General features: G+C 32.2%; 1 protein-coding gene across 43 annotated transcripts in view; it reads left to right on the forward strand.

Moving 5' to 3' along the window:
• The window catches only part of si:ch73-204p21.2, a 38,218-nt gene extending 24,195 nt beyond the window's left edge, over positions 1–14,023 (forward strand). For 8 of the 43 annotated variants that reach the window (XM_087290266.1, XM_087290267.1, XM_087290272.1 and 5 more), the window contains 6 exons: positions 8,229–8,367; positions 9,872–9,941; positions 11,394–11,460; positions 11,569–11,655; positions 11,956–12,031; positions 13,484–14,023. In XM_087290266.1, the coding sequence (XP_087146392.1) occupies positions 8,240–8,367; positions 9,872–9,941; positions 11,394–11,460; positions 11,569–11,655; positions 11,956–12,008 (405 nt within the window). In that variant the 5' untranslated portion in view covers positions 8,229–8,239 and the 3' untranslated portion in view covers positions 12,009–12,031; positions 13,484–14,023. Of the gene's footprint in view, positions 1–5,411; positions 5,544–8,228; positions 8,368–9,871; positions 9,942–11,393; positions 11,461–11,568; positions 11,656–11,955; positions 12,032–13,433 lie in introns of those variants that run through there. The other 35 variants (XM_087290289.1, XM_087290290.1, XM_087290294.1 and 32 more) reach the window with 10 other exon arrangements.
• Positions 14,024–14,242: the final 219 nt, after the last annotated feature.

Consider the following 14,242-nt stretch of genomic DNA (forward strand, 5'->3'; position numbering starts at 1 on the left):
TGCGGATATTTTTTTGCTATTTCTGCTGAGAATGATGATTTTGAGAGTAACCAAAAACTTAATATTTGAAATTAAAAAAATACCTTTTTAACTTTTTATTTAATGTTTACAATGTAAATCCAATTAGATCCACCTATTTGGTAAACAAAGTAAATTTATCATATAATATATCTACTAAAAGACAGAGAATAATACTTTACAAACTGCATTGTAAATAAATTATATGAGCATTTCATATTAGTCAATATTCAGGGTGTCCACAGGGTCTTAAAAAATATTAAAATCTTAATCATGTTTTACGAGATCTTAAATTTTGTTAAAGCGTTTTCCAAATTGTCCAAAAAAGCATAAATATACTCATTTTCCTCCTAATATTAACAACGGTATGCTCGATCAATGTGATTGGTTCGGGTCGTGGCGTTTCCGGCCGAGCTCCTCGGTCGTGGTGATGTCATGTAATTTGTGACAAATGCTGAAAGGTGATGAGATGCTTTTCACATGTAGCGAAACCATAGAGCGAAACAGACGGCGAAATGGGAAAATGTAAGTTTAAAAACCATTAAAAATATGTATTCCTCAGTATTTATTTCTTTGTGTTCAACAGAAGTAAAAAGGATTAAATGACAACAGATTTTTTTGTTTTTATGGGGAAATATCACTTTAAAGCAGTGGTCTCAAACTCAATTCTTGAAGAGCTGCAGCTCTGCATAGTTTAGCTCTAACCACCTCCAACTAACACCTGCTTAATAGTCTCTAGTAGTCTTGAACACCTTGATTAGTTGGATCAGTTGTGTTTGATTAGGGTTAGAGCAAAACTGTGCAGAGCTGCAGCCCTCCAGGAATTGAGTTTGAGACCTATGCTTTAAAACATAATTACAGTATGTAACTAAGAGCACTTTAAAAAGTAATGAGTACAAGTAATGTAAAATAATGTGCAACCATAAAACCAGTTAATTTTAAAAGCGATATTGCACAGGAGAATTAAAAGCTGATATATAGACTCTTACAAAGTCATTCAAATTAAAATGCCCTCATAATACAGGTCACTCACTCGCACAAGGTCAGCCTAGAGCAAATGACAACAATCCAGTTAATTCACAGAGGACAAAATAAAGTCCCACTTTTTCTTTCTTCCTTGCTTCATTCATAATTTGAGAACTTTTTCTGTTTAGATGTGGAAGAAGAGATTGTCACAACTTCTGTTTAATGTCAACAACTGTCCAATTAATTCACAAGTGACAAAATCAAGTCTTGCTAAGTAATTTTTTCCTATTTCTGATGCAGTTTCATTCAGATATACAAGTACATGCAAAGGGACAGAAGAGACAATTGCAGTGATACCCCTCAACCCTCTAATTTTTTTCCAGGATTGTCCAGTTCTTTACCATTGTATCCTGCTCTTATCCCGTTTAATATTGTCCCGTATGTTTCTCGTATTTATATAATAAAGTATCCCTTATTTTTTATATCCCAATGTTGTGACCAGTATGTCTATTAGATTCCTGATGTACAAGAACCGTAAGGCTGCCTTACTTTTTTTTTGGTCGGTTTTAAACAATATAGAAGTCATTTTATCATAGCTAATAGACATCAGAAAGAAAAGAAAATACTACTTTAATAACTTTGTTTTAATGGTGAGGATGGTCCAATCAATTCACAATGGACAAAATTAAGCTCAATCCTACGTTTTTCTCATCCAAGCAGCCATTTCTTTGTTGATATTGTGTATATAAAACATGCAGCAAAAAGTATCATCCTACAAATACATTTTTTCAGTAAGCCAGAGTAAACTCTGTATGTCACAATACAAACGAAAAGTGTCACTTGAAAATGAAATTAAATCTTAATGGTACTACAGTTTTTTTCTCCCTCCATTTGAGAAGCCGTTTCACTTGTATATGTGTACGGCTGTGGATCTTACTACTCCTGTTTGATCGAATCAATTCATAATCAAGGCTCCAGGATTTTCCAACCCAGTCACCAGAAATGAACATTATTGAGCATGTCTGGGGTAAGATGGAGGCATTGAACATTAATCTAAAGAATCTTGATGAACTCTGGGAGTCTTGCAGGAATGCTTTCTTTGTCATTCCAGATGACTTTATTAATTAGTGATTTGTCATTGCAGAGATGTATGGATGCAGTTACTCAACTCCAAGCTCATATGAGTCATACACAATATTAATTCTTGTTCCACTTTACCACGACAAGACTTTTGTCTCAGCAAAGTCTGACCTTACTGTTTTAATTTAATAATTAAAAATCAGGCATGATCATATTTTATATTGGTAAAATAAGTGTAATCTAGAGGCCTTTGCCTTTCATATAATCCACTTCTGATACCAAATGATCAACTAGAAGTCATTATTGGTTGTTCCTAAAACTTGGAAAGGCAACAAGATTTTTGTCAAGTAGTGTACATCACAATAGTAAAGAAAACATATCAAAATGTTCACTTTGTGTTGTCAAGGATCCATTTTTTTATGGACAATCATGCCTCACTGTAACCCTATTTTTAGCTTTATGTAATAACTTGCATGTATTAAATTTACATAAACCTATTTTAGCAAATACCCTCAGTTCAATACAGCTTACAGTACAAGTATAGGGAGAAGTCACCCTGAAGCGATGGGTTGGGTGAACGCATAAATCAACCTTTCAGCACTCAGTTTGGAACCTATGAGCTTAACCATTGTCCACTAAGCCAAACCACTCATGCATATAGTCAGAGGCTACAGTCTGTTGTCACACTTTTCCACACTTATTTACATTGTCAGTTTAAATTCTGCACAAACTTTTTTTTTTTTTTGACTCAAAAAGAGCCACTGAAAATTCTTTTCATTTTTGCATAGAAACAAAGTACAGTTCATTGAACATAAATGGATTGGTTATGAGGTGTGGCATAATGGCACAATGGAAACCTGATAAAAAAATGTTTATTTAAAAAATTATATATATACAGTTGAAGTCAGAATTATTAGCCCCCTTCGAATTTTATTCTTCTTTTTTAAATATTTTCCAAATGATGTTTAACAGAGCAAGGAGATTTTCACAGTATGTCTGATAATATTTTTTCTTCTAGAAAAAGTATTATTTGTTTTGTTTCGGCTAGAATAAAAGCAGTTTTTAATTTTTAAAAGCCATTTTAGGGACAAAATTATTAGCCCCTTTAAGCTATTTTTTTCTTGATAATCTACAGAACAATCTACAGTTATACAATAACTTGCCTAATTACCCTAACCTGTCTAGTTAACTTAATTAACCTAGTTAAACCTTTAAATGTCACTTTAAGCTGTATAGAAGTGTCTTGAAAAATATCTAGTAAAATATTACTTACTGTCATCATAGCAAAAATAAAAGAAATCCGTTATTAGAAATGAGTTATTAAAACTATTATGTTTAGAAATGTGTTAAAAATCTTCTCCCAGTTAAACAAAAATTGGGGGAAAAAAAAAATAAACAAGCGGTCTAATAATTAGGGGGGGCTAATAATTCTGACTTCAACTGTGTGTGTGTGTGTGTGTGTGTGTGTGTATATATATATATATATATATATATATATATATATATATATATATATATATATATATATATATATATATATATATATATATATAAATTTTTATTAAACGCTTTATGGTGTATTTATTCTTTTTTTGAAGCAACTTTTACTTCTATTTATCTTTAAATCCTTTTTATTTTGGTTATTTTAGAACTGCTGTCTATATTTCCTCAAGCCAAGATTCGAAATCAGGATGCCCTGAAGTGCTACTGCACTATATGTCAGCACGCTAATAACTAGGCTATTGCACTGACTTATTTATTTATTGTAACTGAGGTATAACACCGCATATCCTTGGGTTTTTATAACATCATAACATTGCACCATTTATACCATGCAAATTTATTTTATCTGGAAATGAGTGCTGCAGTCAAGAGAATTATTTTAGTAAGTTTCAAAGTTCACGTCTTAATTTTGCATAAATGCAAAATCCTGTTAGTTACATTACCAGTGTTCCCACAGAGAGACTAGTAGTGAGCAATTATTAGACTATTAGACTAGTAGTAAGCAAGTTAGAAGAGCCCTTTTAGGGTGGCAACACTTCCAGGTTTGTGTCATTCGCACGTCAGAGAGAGGTGAAGCTGGAATGGTAGGACTTTAGGTGACCGTCTGTACACATGTTTACAGTCATTTTCTCTGCCAATCGTGTTTCATCTGTAATTAATAAAACTATTCTTAGAGGAGTTATGATGTATTGTCATCTGTGTGTGATGGGTTGTACAATTTAGTGATTTGTTTTAATTTCTCTAACTAGATATCCGTATTCCAAAATGAGTGAACATTTTACTCAATTAAAAGTACAAGTATTTGGCTGAAAATACACTTTAAAGTTAAAAAAGTAAATGACTTAAAAGTACTTTAATATTTACCAGTAAAACTTTTTTATTCAAACACATGAATTTATAAATAAACTACGAATTTTCTAGGGGTCTCTTCATTTTTGCCTTAGCTTCAGTGCTTAGGCTAATTGAGTATACACCCCATTTTGAAAATGATTATTTTATAACCATTTCATAGTGAATATAGGTTTTGATGCATTTGGGCAAAACAGATTTATTTAATCGATATATTTATCAAAATAATATTTTAGTCATCAAACATGTTTATAAATATAAAGATAATACATCTAAATTAATGCAAAATATTGCAAAAATTAAAACAAAACTATTTTTTTTTTGTTTCTCTTGATTTTTACTCTCTTATTTTATTATTTTATTCAATATCTTCCCCAAATATATAAATGTGGGCTGCTCATTTTTTCATAGGTTATTTTGTTAGATTAACTCCAGATTTGGCTTCAGTGCTGACTAATCTAATGTATATGCAGAAATATAATATTGGAAAGCATCCTATAGTAAATGTTAATTTAAATGAGAGATTTGTGAGTGATGTACTCAAATATGCTGAGCACTCTAAATAATAACAAGCTGAAACAATGCTGCAAAAAACATAAATCATTGGTTCTTACATGCCCATTTGATTCTGTTTACTATATTTATTGTGCATGAGACTGATTAAAATAAATAGAAACTGAATTGAATTAAATTAAGAATGAAAAAAATTGGTTAAAAGTTGTTTTTTTTATTGTTTTCAGCATTGTACTCAAACACAAGCCAGTTTGAATTGTAATTGGGTGAAGTACAAATCCCTTAAAATAATACTAAAATGCAGTAACATTTACAACACCCCAGCTAGAAATCATGACAACAGGGTGTGAGAGGGAGGAATCTATGCATGCGGAGTCAATGAATGAGTGATTGTCAGTCTGTCTGATGGAAAGCCGAGTGCAGGAATGAGGAAATGGGCTTGTCGAAGCTCTTTTTCACCTTCCTGTCCGAAAGCTACAGTCAGTGTAATTTTGACAGGAGCGCCTGACGTCTGTCTGTTTTCTGCACCGATATGTAGGGTAAGAGAGCAGGACTTCATCTGAACTTTAGAGTTCACTAACAGGAGGAGGTCACTCAGTTATTATCCAGTACAGGTATTCTATATTTTACATTATGTATATTTAAATTAATTTATCACAATATACTTTACACCTGTCAACCTATTATTTACAATTAGATAAATTTAAAGCACAATTCAGGATGTTTTCTTAAAAAGAGATGTATTTTAAAGTAGTTTTGGAAGTTTAAAGAAGTTTATGCAATATTGAATTTGTTTTGTTGAGTAAGTAATAACTGAGCCGTGAAACTGGGAGAGGTGCGAATAGTTTAATGTCGTAAATGACTAACAGCAGGTGGATCTCTGCGTTTTGTTCTGGAACCTGTTTCATGATTTGGTTTTGGGGTGAGGTTTAGTTCGAGTACCTGTTGTACTATTTGAATTATACAGTAGATATGTAAAAGAAACGCTGCTACCAAACAGCCACCAAGGACTCGAGTTACTGTCTCATTAAAAAGCGGTTAGTCTGGTTTGATTTGTTGTCCTGGTGAAATTACAACAATCACAATTGGAGTTTCATATGAAAATAAACAAACTTTACTTTTTGCTGTAATAGTTTGCAAAGAAATAATAAAGCTTTTGCTATCATTTACTCACCTTCAATTTATTCCAAACCAGTATGATTTACTTCCTTTTGTGGAGAAAGAAATAGGTTATTCCACAAACCTTTTAAGGATCTAAACTGTATGTTTAGAAGTCATAAAAGTAGTCCACTCTCAATATTCCAAGTCTTCAAATAGGCTTTGGTTCGAAACAGACTGAATTGTATCAGATCCAGCTTGATCACGTCCAGTTTCAGACTGTTGTTTTCTAAAATGGACTAACCAATTTATCAAAAAGGTCTGAGTCAAATGAATGATTCATTCATAAGTCAGGCTTTGCTATTAGTACTTTTCTCATACAAACCTTGTGGAATTTTTTTTGAAGCTTTGTTGTACTTAAATAATTGCTTGTAGTCAATTAGGGTTTGGAAGGTGATTAAATTACATAATTTTCAATTTTGGATGGATGAATCCTGTAATGGCAATTCATATTTAATAGCCCTTAATGGAACACTCCATTTCTTTGTGTTGAAAATAGACTCATTTTACAACTCCCCTACAGTTAAACCTTTTTTAATCCATTTAGTTGATGTCTAGGTCTAGCCGGTGGACTTTTATAGCTTAGATCATTCAATCAGATTAGACCATTGGCATCTCGCTCAAAAAAAAAAAAAGACTTTCGATAATGTCTTTATTAAACTCAACGCTTCTGTAGTTACATCTTGTACTCAGACCAATGAAAAATTAAAAGTTGCTATATTTTATCTGCAGAAATGTATAGGAGCTCTATTATTTTAACTCCTAGGAGAGTTGTAAAACGAGCCTCTTTTCAAACAAAGTGTGGTGTTTCCTTTAGGAGATGAACGAGGCGACGTCTAGAGTATTTTGTTTCCTTAAAACTGCTTCTTTATATTAAACGGTCAACATCAGAGTCGTATCCTTAAAGACAAAACCGACAATTCAAAAGGGCACCTGATGATATAACTCAAATACTCATAGCATGTTTTTCTTTTTTTTGTGTGTGTGAATCATTATGAATCTGGCATAATTAAAAAGGACATCATGCCCACAACGACTGTACTCAAAATCTTTTTTTAATCCATTAATTCACTATCTGGGTCTAGCGGGTGGACCTTTATAGCTTAGCTTAGCATAAATCATTGAATCAGATTTGACCATTAGCATCTCTTAGCTTTGCTAAGCTAACTCTGTAAAAGCCAACGTCTCCCAGCTGCTTTACAAATCAGCTAAAATTTAATACATGATATCGTAGTGTATCACCAATTTAACTCTTGTAAAATGAGCCTATTTTTGAACAAAGTTTTCCTTAAATTGGCGAATAAAAGGTCTCATCTAGAATATTTTGTTTCTTTAAATATTTTGTTGCTTTACATTTAATTTAAGTTTATTTGTATGGCGCAATTTACAATAATTATTACATTTTGTATAATATTTAATACATTTAGGCAGTAAACATCAGAGTAATATTCTTAAAGACAAAACAGACCATTTAAAAGAGCACCTGATGATATAACTCAAATGATCATTGCATGTTCTTTTCATGAGAGATATTGAATAGTGTGAATCATAAACCACAATTAAATAGGACATCATGCCCACAATGACTGTACTCTGTTGCGTAATGCATCTGTTTAGAGATCTGATCTGTGTACAGCGTGAAAAATGCTATAATAAAATGGCTTTAATTGTGTGTTTGAGTAAACTGTAAATCTGTGTTGTTTTATTAAGGGATGGTAACATTTCTTCCATATTTTGTATAAAATATTGTCATTTAGAGCATTTCTTAATTAATTAACTTGCAGAACCATTTTAAATATGTTTTCATTTGTTTGTGGTTGAAAATCAGGGTTATTTCACTAAGTTTTAACATGCAAGTTAAAACTTTTACAGTGTTATCTAGAAATCAAACTAAATATATGGAAAATGACTTATTATTTTAACTAGTTGTCATGTTTTTATGTTATAAATGACACTTTCAGTAAACATGTTTTGAAGAAAAGTCATCAGTGTTTCTCAGAACAAACCAAAAATGACATTTTATATAAGCTAAATAGTAAATCAAAAGAAATTGAGTATTTCCAAGTGGTCTCCTAAATGATTTCATAGTTGTATGTAACTAGTGAAATAATGTATTCAGCATTTGATTTGTTTTCCTGTAGGTGGCACAGTCATGGCACCCATCAGCACAGATCTAGTGGGCTTGGCGTTCACAGAACAACCAACGGCTGCATTTCTCTCCATAGTCATCCTCTTTATCGCCAGCATTGTACTCCTTGTTCTCTGTGCGAGCTGTAAAAAGTAAGGAAATTCCAAATGACCTTTCTTTCTGAATTTTAACAAAAACAAACAAACAAAAAAAAACACCTCAAAAGATGAAGTCAACTGTAAATGGGTGACAATACATGCAGGAGAAACTCACCTGCACTATTGCTGTAAGCTGCATTCCTAGACGCCACTGTCAAGTTTTTCTGCTCCGGAAATTTGTGAGGAATGAGGCAGGAATGTTGCCCCAAAACTAAAGACAGAGGACTGAATCTTACACACACTTCTCTGTATTTTACATAAGAGGACATGAAAAAGGCACTGATATGTACACTGTAACAAATTAAAGATCAATTTAATAGACAGCATATGTTTTAGGTCATTATAACTTATTAATCTAAGCTAATCATGTTTTAACGTATAATATTAAGTTACGCAAGCTGTTTTAAGTCAGTTTAACATAATATAAGTTCAATGGACTTAAAAGTTGAAGGTAACCAGGATTTTTTTTACAGTGTAGTACCGGATATTGTGAGGTTGTATTTTCCGTCTGCATAGGGATGATATATTAGTCAAACACCAGTCTCATTCTTATTAATCCCAGAAGTAAATGTTCAAGCAAAATTAACCATGATTTTATTTTAATTAAAGTGCAGTAACCATGGTTTGGTGCATTGACAAATTTGTTAACCACACTTTTCTACAAATACCATGGTTAAACATGGTTGATGTGTGGTTACCATGCTTTGTTTTATTGTAGTAAAATTAAGGTTGATTTTCGTATGGGTAACAAGTTATACAAATTATAATTGTAAATTTTCAAAAAGGATTTGAGATAAATTCACATTTATTCGTAGTAGCTGTTTTTATGTCAACCGCTAGAGGTCAGTCACGAACCTGATAAACTAAAATAATAAATGTAATTTTTTTTTCTTATTGTAAAGAAGTGTTTCTTACTCCGCATCAAAAATTGTTTATATATATATATATATATATATATATATATATATATATATATATATATATATATATATATATATATATACACACACACACACGCACACACTAAATTAGAGATTAGCTTTTTAAAATGACCTAAATAATGACTTGGGAGATTGAAGTACATTTATGTAGCTATGCTGTCATTTTTAATCTCATCCACCAGAGGCCATACAAGAATCACTCCAGTCAGTGTCTGAGTGAAACGTCTGCAGTTTTTAGCATTTTTGCAGTTACATTAGTTTGTCAGTGAAATAGATTGAATTTTAGGTGGTAAAAAAAGCTAATTTATTCATACAAAAATTATAATTCACAGTAATATGGCGACGTGGCGTCATTTGCAGTTTTAATTGTGGCCACCAGAGGCCACTGCGTGTGGGATCAACTTTACACCATATTTTTATTGCACTCTTAGTTAGTGTCAAAAATAGAGCTTATATAAGCAACTATGATAAAAGATTAAACCCATTAAGTTCAGAAGATCATCAGAAGTTGACTAGGCTTTAAATTCAAATTAATTTTCATCTGTTATTTTTTTTAGACATTCCTTTGAATTGGAGAAGAGCAGCGCACCTGTTCAGCAGAAACCACCATCCACACTAGTGAGCGTGGTGAGTGATGGATCAAATAATGAAATAGTACTGTGTGAACAAAAGAAATAGTCAGAATAATTAATGTTTTCAATTGTTGTGTTTACAAAAACATAGTTATTCCACCAATTCTTTTTTTCATATGCTACACTTTGGTATTGTTGTCAAAAAATGTATATAAATAACATATAAAGTGTTTTTTTATTAATTCATGCAAAAAGTACTCGAAATTACATCATTATATTTTATTTTAAAGCTTTTCCTGAATCTATAACTGTAAATGGTAAATCGAGAGAAATTTTAAGTGGTCCTTTTTTCCTCTCCATTATTTTATCCATTGTATTTTTCAAACATTTTCCTGCTATTGCTTTTTTACTGAGAAAACTATAACTATCATACATTTATTTTTAGTACCAAATCCTATATATTTTGAATAATAGTTAACAATATTGAATAATTATTCTTTGATGATAATAATGTAATGATATTAATTTTTAAATAAAATAATAATTTGATTTAATGTGACTTTAAGCCTCACAGTGCAGCCATTGGGGTTTTACATTTTATACGTTGCCACTATACTTCAAACCAGTCATTTATAATATTAAAATAGTTTGAAGATGAATAAATGATCACACTACATTTCATTATAATTACTGGCTAAAATAAATGTTTTGTTTTTTACATTTAAAAAATCTGTTAAGCTGAATTACCAATGTGATATTCTTTTACCAATACTTTGATATTGCGTTTCCACACAAGTTATCTGAAACATCAAAGCAGACACTTTATTTTCGTCTAATCTGCTTTATATATACAGTTGAAATCATAATTATTAGCCCCCCTTTGAATTGTTTTTCTTTTTTAAATGGTTCCCAAATGATGTTGAACAGAGCAAGTAAATTTTCACAGTATCTCTGATAAAAGTTTTTCTTCTGGAGAAAGACCTATTTGTTTTATTTTGGCTAGAATAAAAGCAGTTTTTAATTTTGTTAACTATTTGATTGTCAAAATTATTAGCCCCTTTAAGCTATATTTTTCTCGATAGTCTAAAGAACAAACTATCTTTGTACAATAACTTTCCTAATAACCCTATCCTGCCTAGTTAACCCAATTAACCTAGTTAAGCCTTTAAATGTCACTAAGTTTTACAGAAGTGTCTTGAAAAATATCTTGTCAAATATTATTTACTGTCATCATGGCAAAGATAAAATAGATCACGTTATTAGAAATGAGTTATTAAAACTATTATGTTTAGCAATGTGTTGAAAATTTTTTTCGCTTCGTTAAACAGAAATTAGGGAAAAAATAAACAGGAGGGCTAAAAATTCTGATTGCAACTGTATATAAAATCACTGGCAGACACCAAAATGGGATGTATTATCTTTGATCCATGTATGTGTAATTAATGAAATGACAAACTATAATAAAACCCGTAAATGCTACGCTTAATCATGCTTTTCAATTGAACAGGCCAGAATGAATGATTCAGCAGCCAGACACAACCCTACCGCTAATGAAATCACAGGTGACGAAATGGGTAAACTTGACTTGTCTATGACACTGAATTTCTTTTGAGTCTGAAGAGCTGTTTATCTCTTTACAATTAATTCTACTCAGCAAATGCACTTTAATCTTGCCTTTAAAGGTTATGAGGTTGAAGACGAGGGTAACGTAGAGGTCTCTCAAGGAGGAATCGTGTACAAACCCTGGAGAAGTCACACCCTCACTCACGGTAAAAAAAAATGATAGTAAATAAAATGAATAAAGGAACAATTCACCTAAAAATGAAACTTACCCTCAAGTGGTTTCAAACATTTTCTGTTGAACACACAAGAAGATGTTTTGAAGAATGTTAGAAAATGATAGAAAAGAAAAATACTATGGAAATCAATGGGTAGCAGTTTCCAACTTTTGAAATGATAAAGTAAAAGTTGACAGAATATACTTTTTAAGTGAACTATCTATTTAATCCCAGTAAAATCCCTTTATTCTTTTTAACAAGTGCATGACAGTATATCTGTGCTTTTTGCAGGTTCAAGTCTACAAGTCAATGGTGGTGTTGGGGCAATGACTGGGAGTTCATAACACTTCAAGTCCTCTGCAAATGCGTAAGCAATTCAGATTACTAAAGTTAAAGAGTTCCCTAGAGTAAAAAAAAAAAAAAAAGAAGAGTTTTACCCATTGTGAATCCATTTAACCAATCTCTGAGTCTGGTGGCAGCACTTTTAGCTTAGCTTAGCATAAATCATTAAATCAGATTAGACCATTAGCAGCTATCTTTTTTTATTTAAACCTGGACTCTTCTGTAGTTACATCATGTACTAAAAGTTGCTATTTTGTAGGCAGATATAGCTAGGAACTATGCTTGCAGGGAGATATGGCTAGGAACTATGCTTCGTCCTGGAGTATTCTGGTGTATTAATCAAGGAACTTTGCATTACCATCGCCGCAGCAGGCGTCATGATATTACACAGTGCCTGAAAATTTTCCCCAGCTAGGAAACTATGTATCAGTGCTGTCTAATATCAATACATCCTGTCTTTTAAATAGGAAAATAATTTGAACTTTTGTTTGATTTTTCTTTTTTCAGCAATATGCTAATGGTTTAATGCGATTCAATGATTAATGCTAAGCTATGCTAAAAGGTGTTGGGACAAGTTTGAAAACTTTGACTCTTCTGTAGTTAAGTCATATACTAAAAGTTGCTCTTTTGTAGATGAGCTTTGAACTATGCTTTCATTCTGGAGTATTCTGGTGTTTTATCAAGGAATTTTGCTGCTGTAGCAGGGACAGTGATATTACACAGCTCATAACTAGGTAACAGCACTGCGTAATATCATTGCATCATGTTTTTTAAATTGGAAAATTATCTGATCTTTTGTTTGTTGATTTTTTAGCAAGATGCTAATGGTCTAATCAGATTCAATGACTTATGCTAAGCTAAAAGTGCTCCTGTCAGCAAGGAGAGTAGCTGAATGGATTAAAAAATGGCTAAGCTCAACTCTAAGGCCCTGTTTACACTAATACGTTTTAGTTTTGAAATGCATAAGTTTTGCTACGGTTATGCCTTCCGTCCAACACTACCCCAGAGTTTTCGAGCCCGGAAAACATGAGAGTTTTGAAAACGCTGAAAAGGTCATTTTGGTTTTAAAACACTGCTGCTCTGTGTCAGTTTGGATGGGGGAAACTGAGACATCTGAAAATGAAGGCGTGGCTCCAAACATTCTGATAAGGGCTTGCATCCTTTCTTTGTAAGTGAGGACGAAGATCTTCTCAGAAACACTAGAGGAAACGCCAGTGTGGACGGATCACTTTTGTTCCAAAATGCTGTTTTAAAACTAAAACTTTAATGTGTAAACAGGGCCTAAGTGACTTGTAAAATTAGCTTAATTTAAAAAAAAGTGGAGTGTTCCTTCAAAACAGATTCTAAGTGAAACAATGCAAACAAAATAAGTGCTTGTTTTATTATCTTTTAAACTTCTGATGACAAAAACGATGTTGCTGCCATAGGTTTCCTTGTTATTTAGAGATTAATGCTTTCTGTTTCTTTCTGGAGCCAGCCTGAAGTCCTGTTTGACTGTCATAAAACTTCCCATCAAACTTTATTGGATCTGTTGGAGTCCCCTGATCTGTCCCTCTGCACTGACCGGACTCATTCATTGCTGAATCTCTATGCAGCGGTTCAGACTGTTTCAGACTAGTGTCCTTCAAGAGACGGATCCTGATATTCTGGACACACCTGTTGTGACAAATAAGGAGCGCTGTTTGGGTGGTCGTCGGTTAAATGTGACACAAGCAGGAAAATCTAGTGTTGCATCTTCACTTGAATATGAAGACCAAGTGTTGATAATGTCAACACTTAAAGGCTATTTTTTTCTAATGAAGTTCAGTATTGTGAAATGATTCTGTATTCACATTCTTTCTTAGTCGGGGTGATGTATAGACTTTATCTTCTGATCAGCTGGTCTATGTGTAACTTTATGAATTTAGATGGCATCGTAATGGTGAATAATTTTAGTTTTGAAATGTATGAATTCCTATGAAAATATTTGATTAGAACTATTAACATGTAATAAAATTAGCAGACTCTTTAGAATGAACCCTTCTGTTCTGGTGACTGTCTGTATTTAGGGGAATGTTTTTTTTGTTTGTTTTGTGAGGGTACTTATGGGTCAATGATGAGTTTTATTTAAAAGCTTAAACTCTTTAATAATCTTCAAATTTATATCAGAAACAATGCTTTATCAAAAAATAAATGAACCATCAAATCAAATTGTAAACAGAATCAAAAAAACTTACAATGAGATTTTTTATATATA

Source organism: Danio rerio, chromosome 17 (genome assembly GCF_052040795.2).
Source record: "Danio rerio strain M-AB ecotype USA chromosome 17, GRCz13ab, whole genome shotgun sequence".
NCBI lineage: Eukaryota > Metazoa > Chordata > Actinopteri > Cypriniformes > Danionidae > Danio > Danio rerio.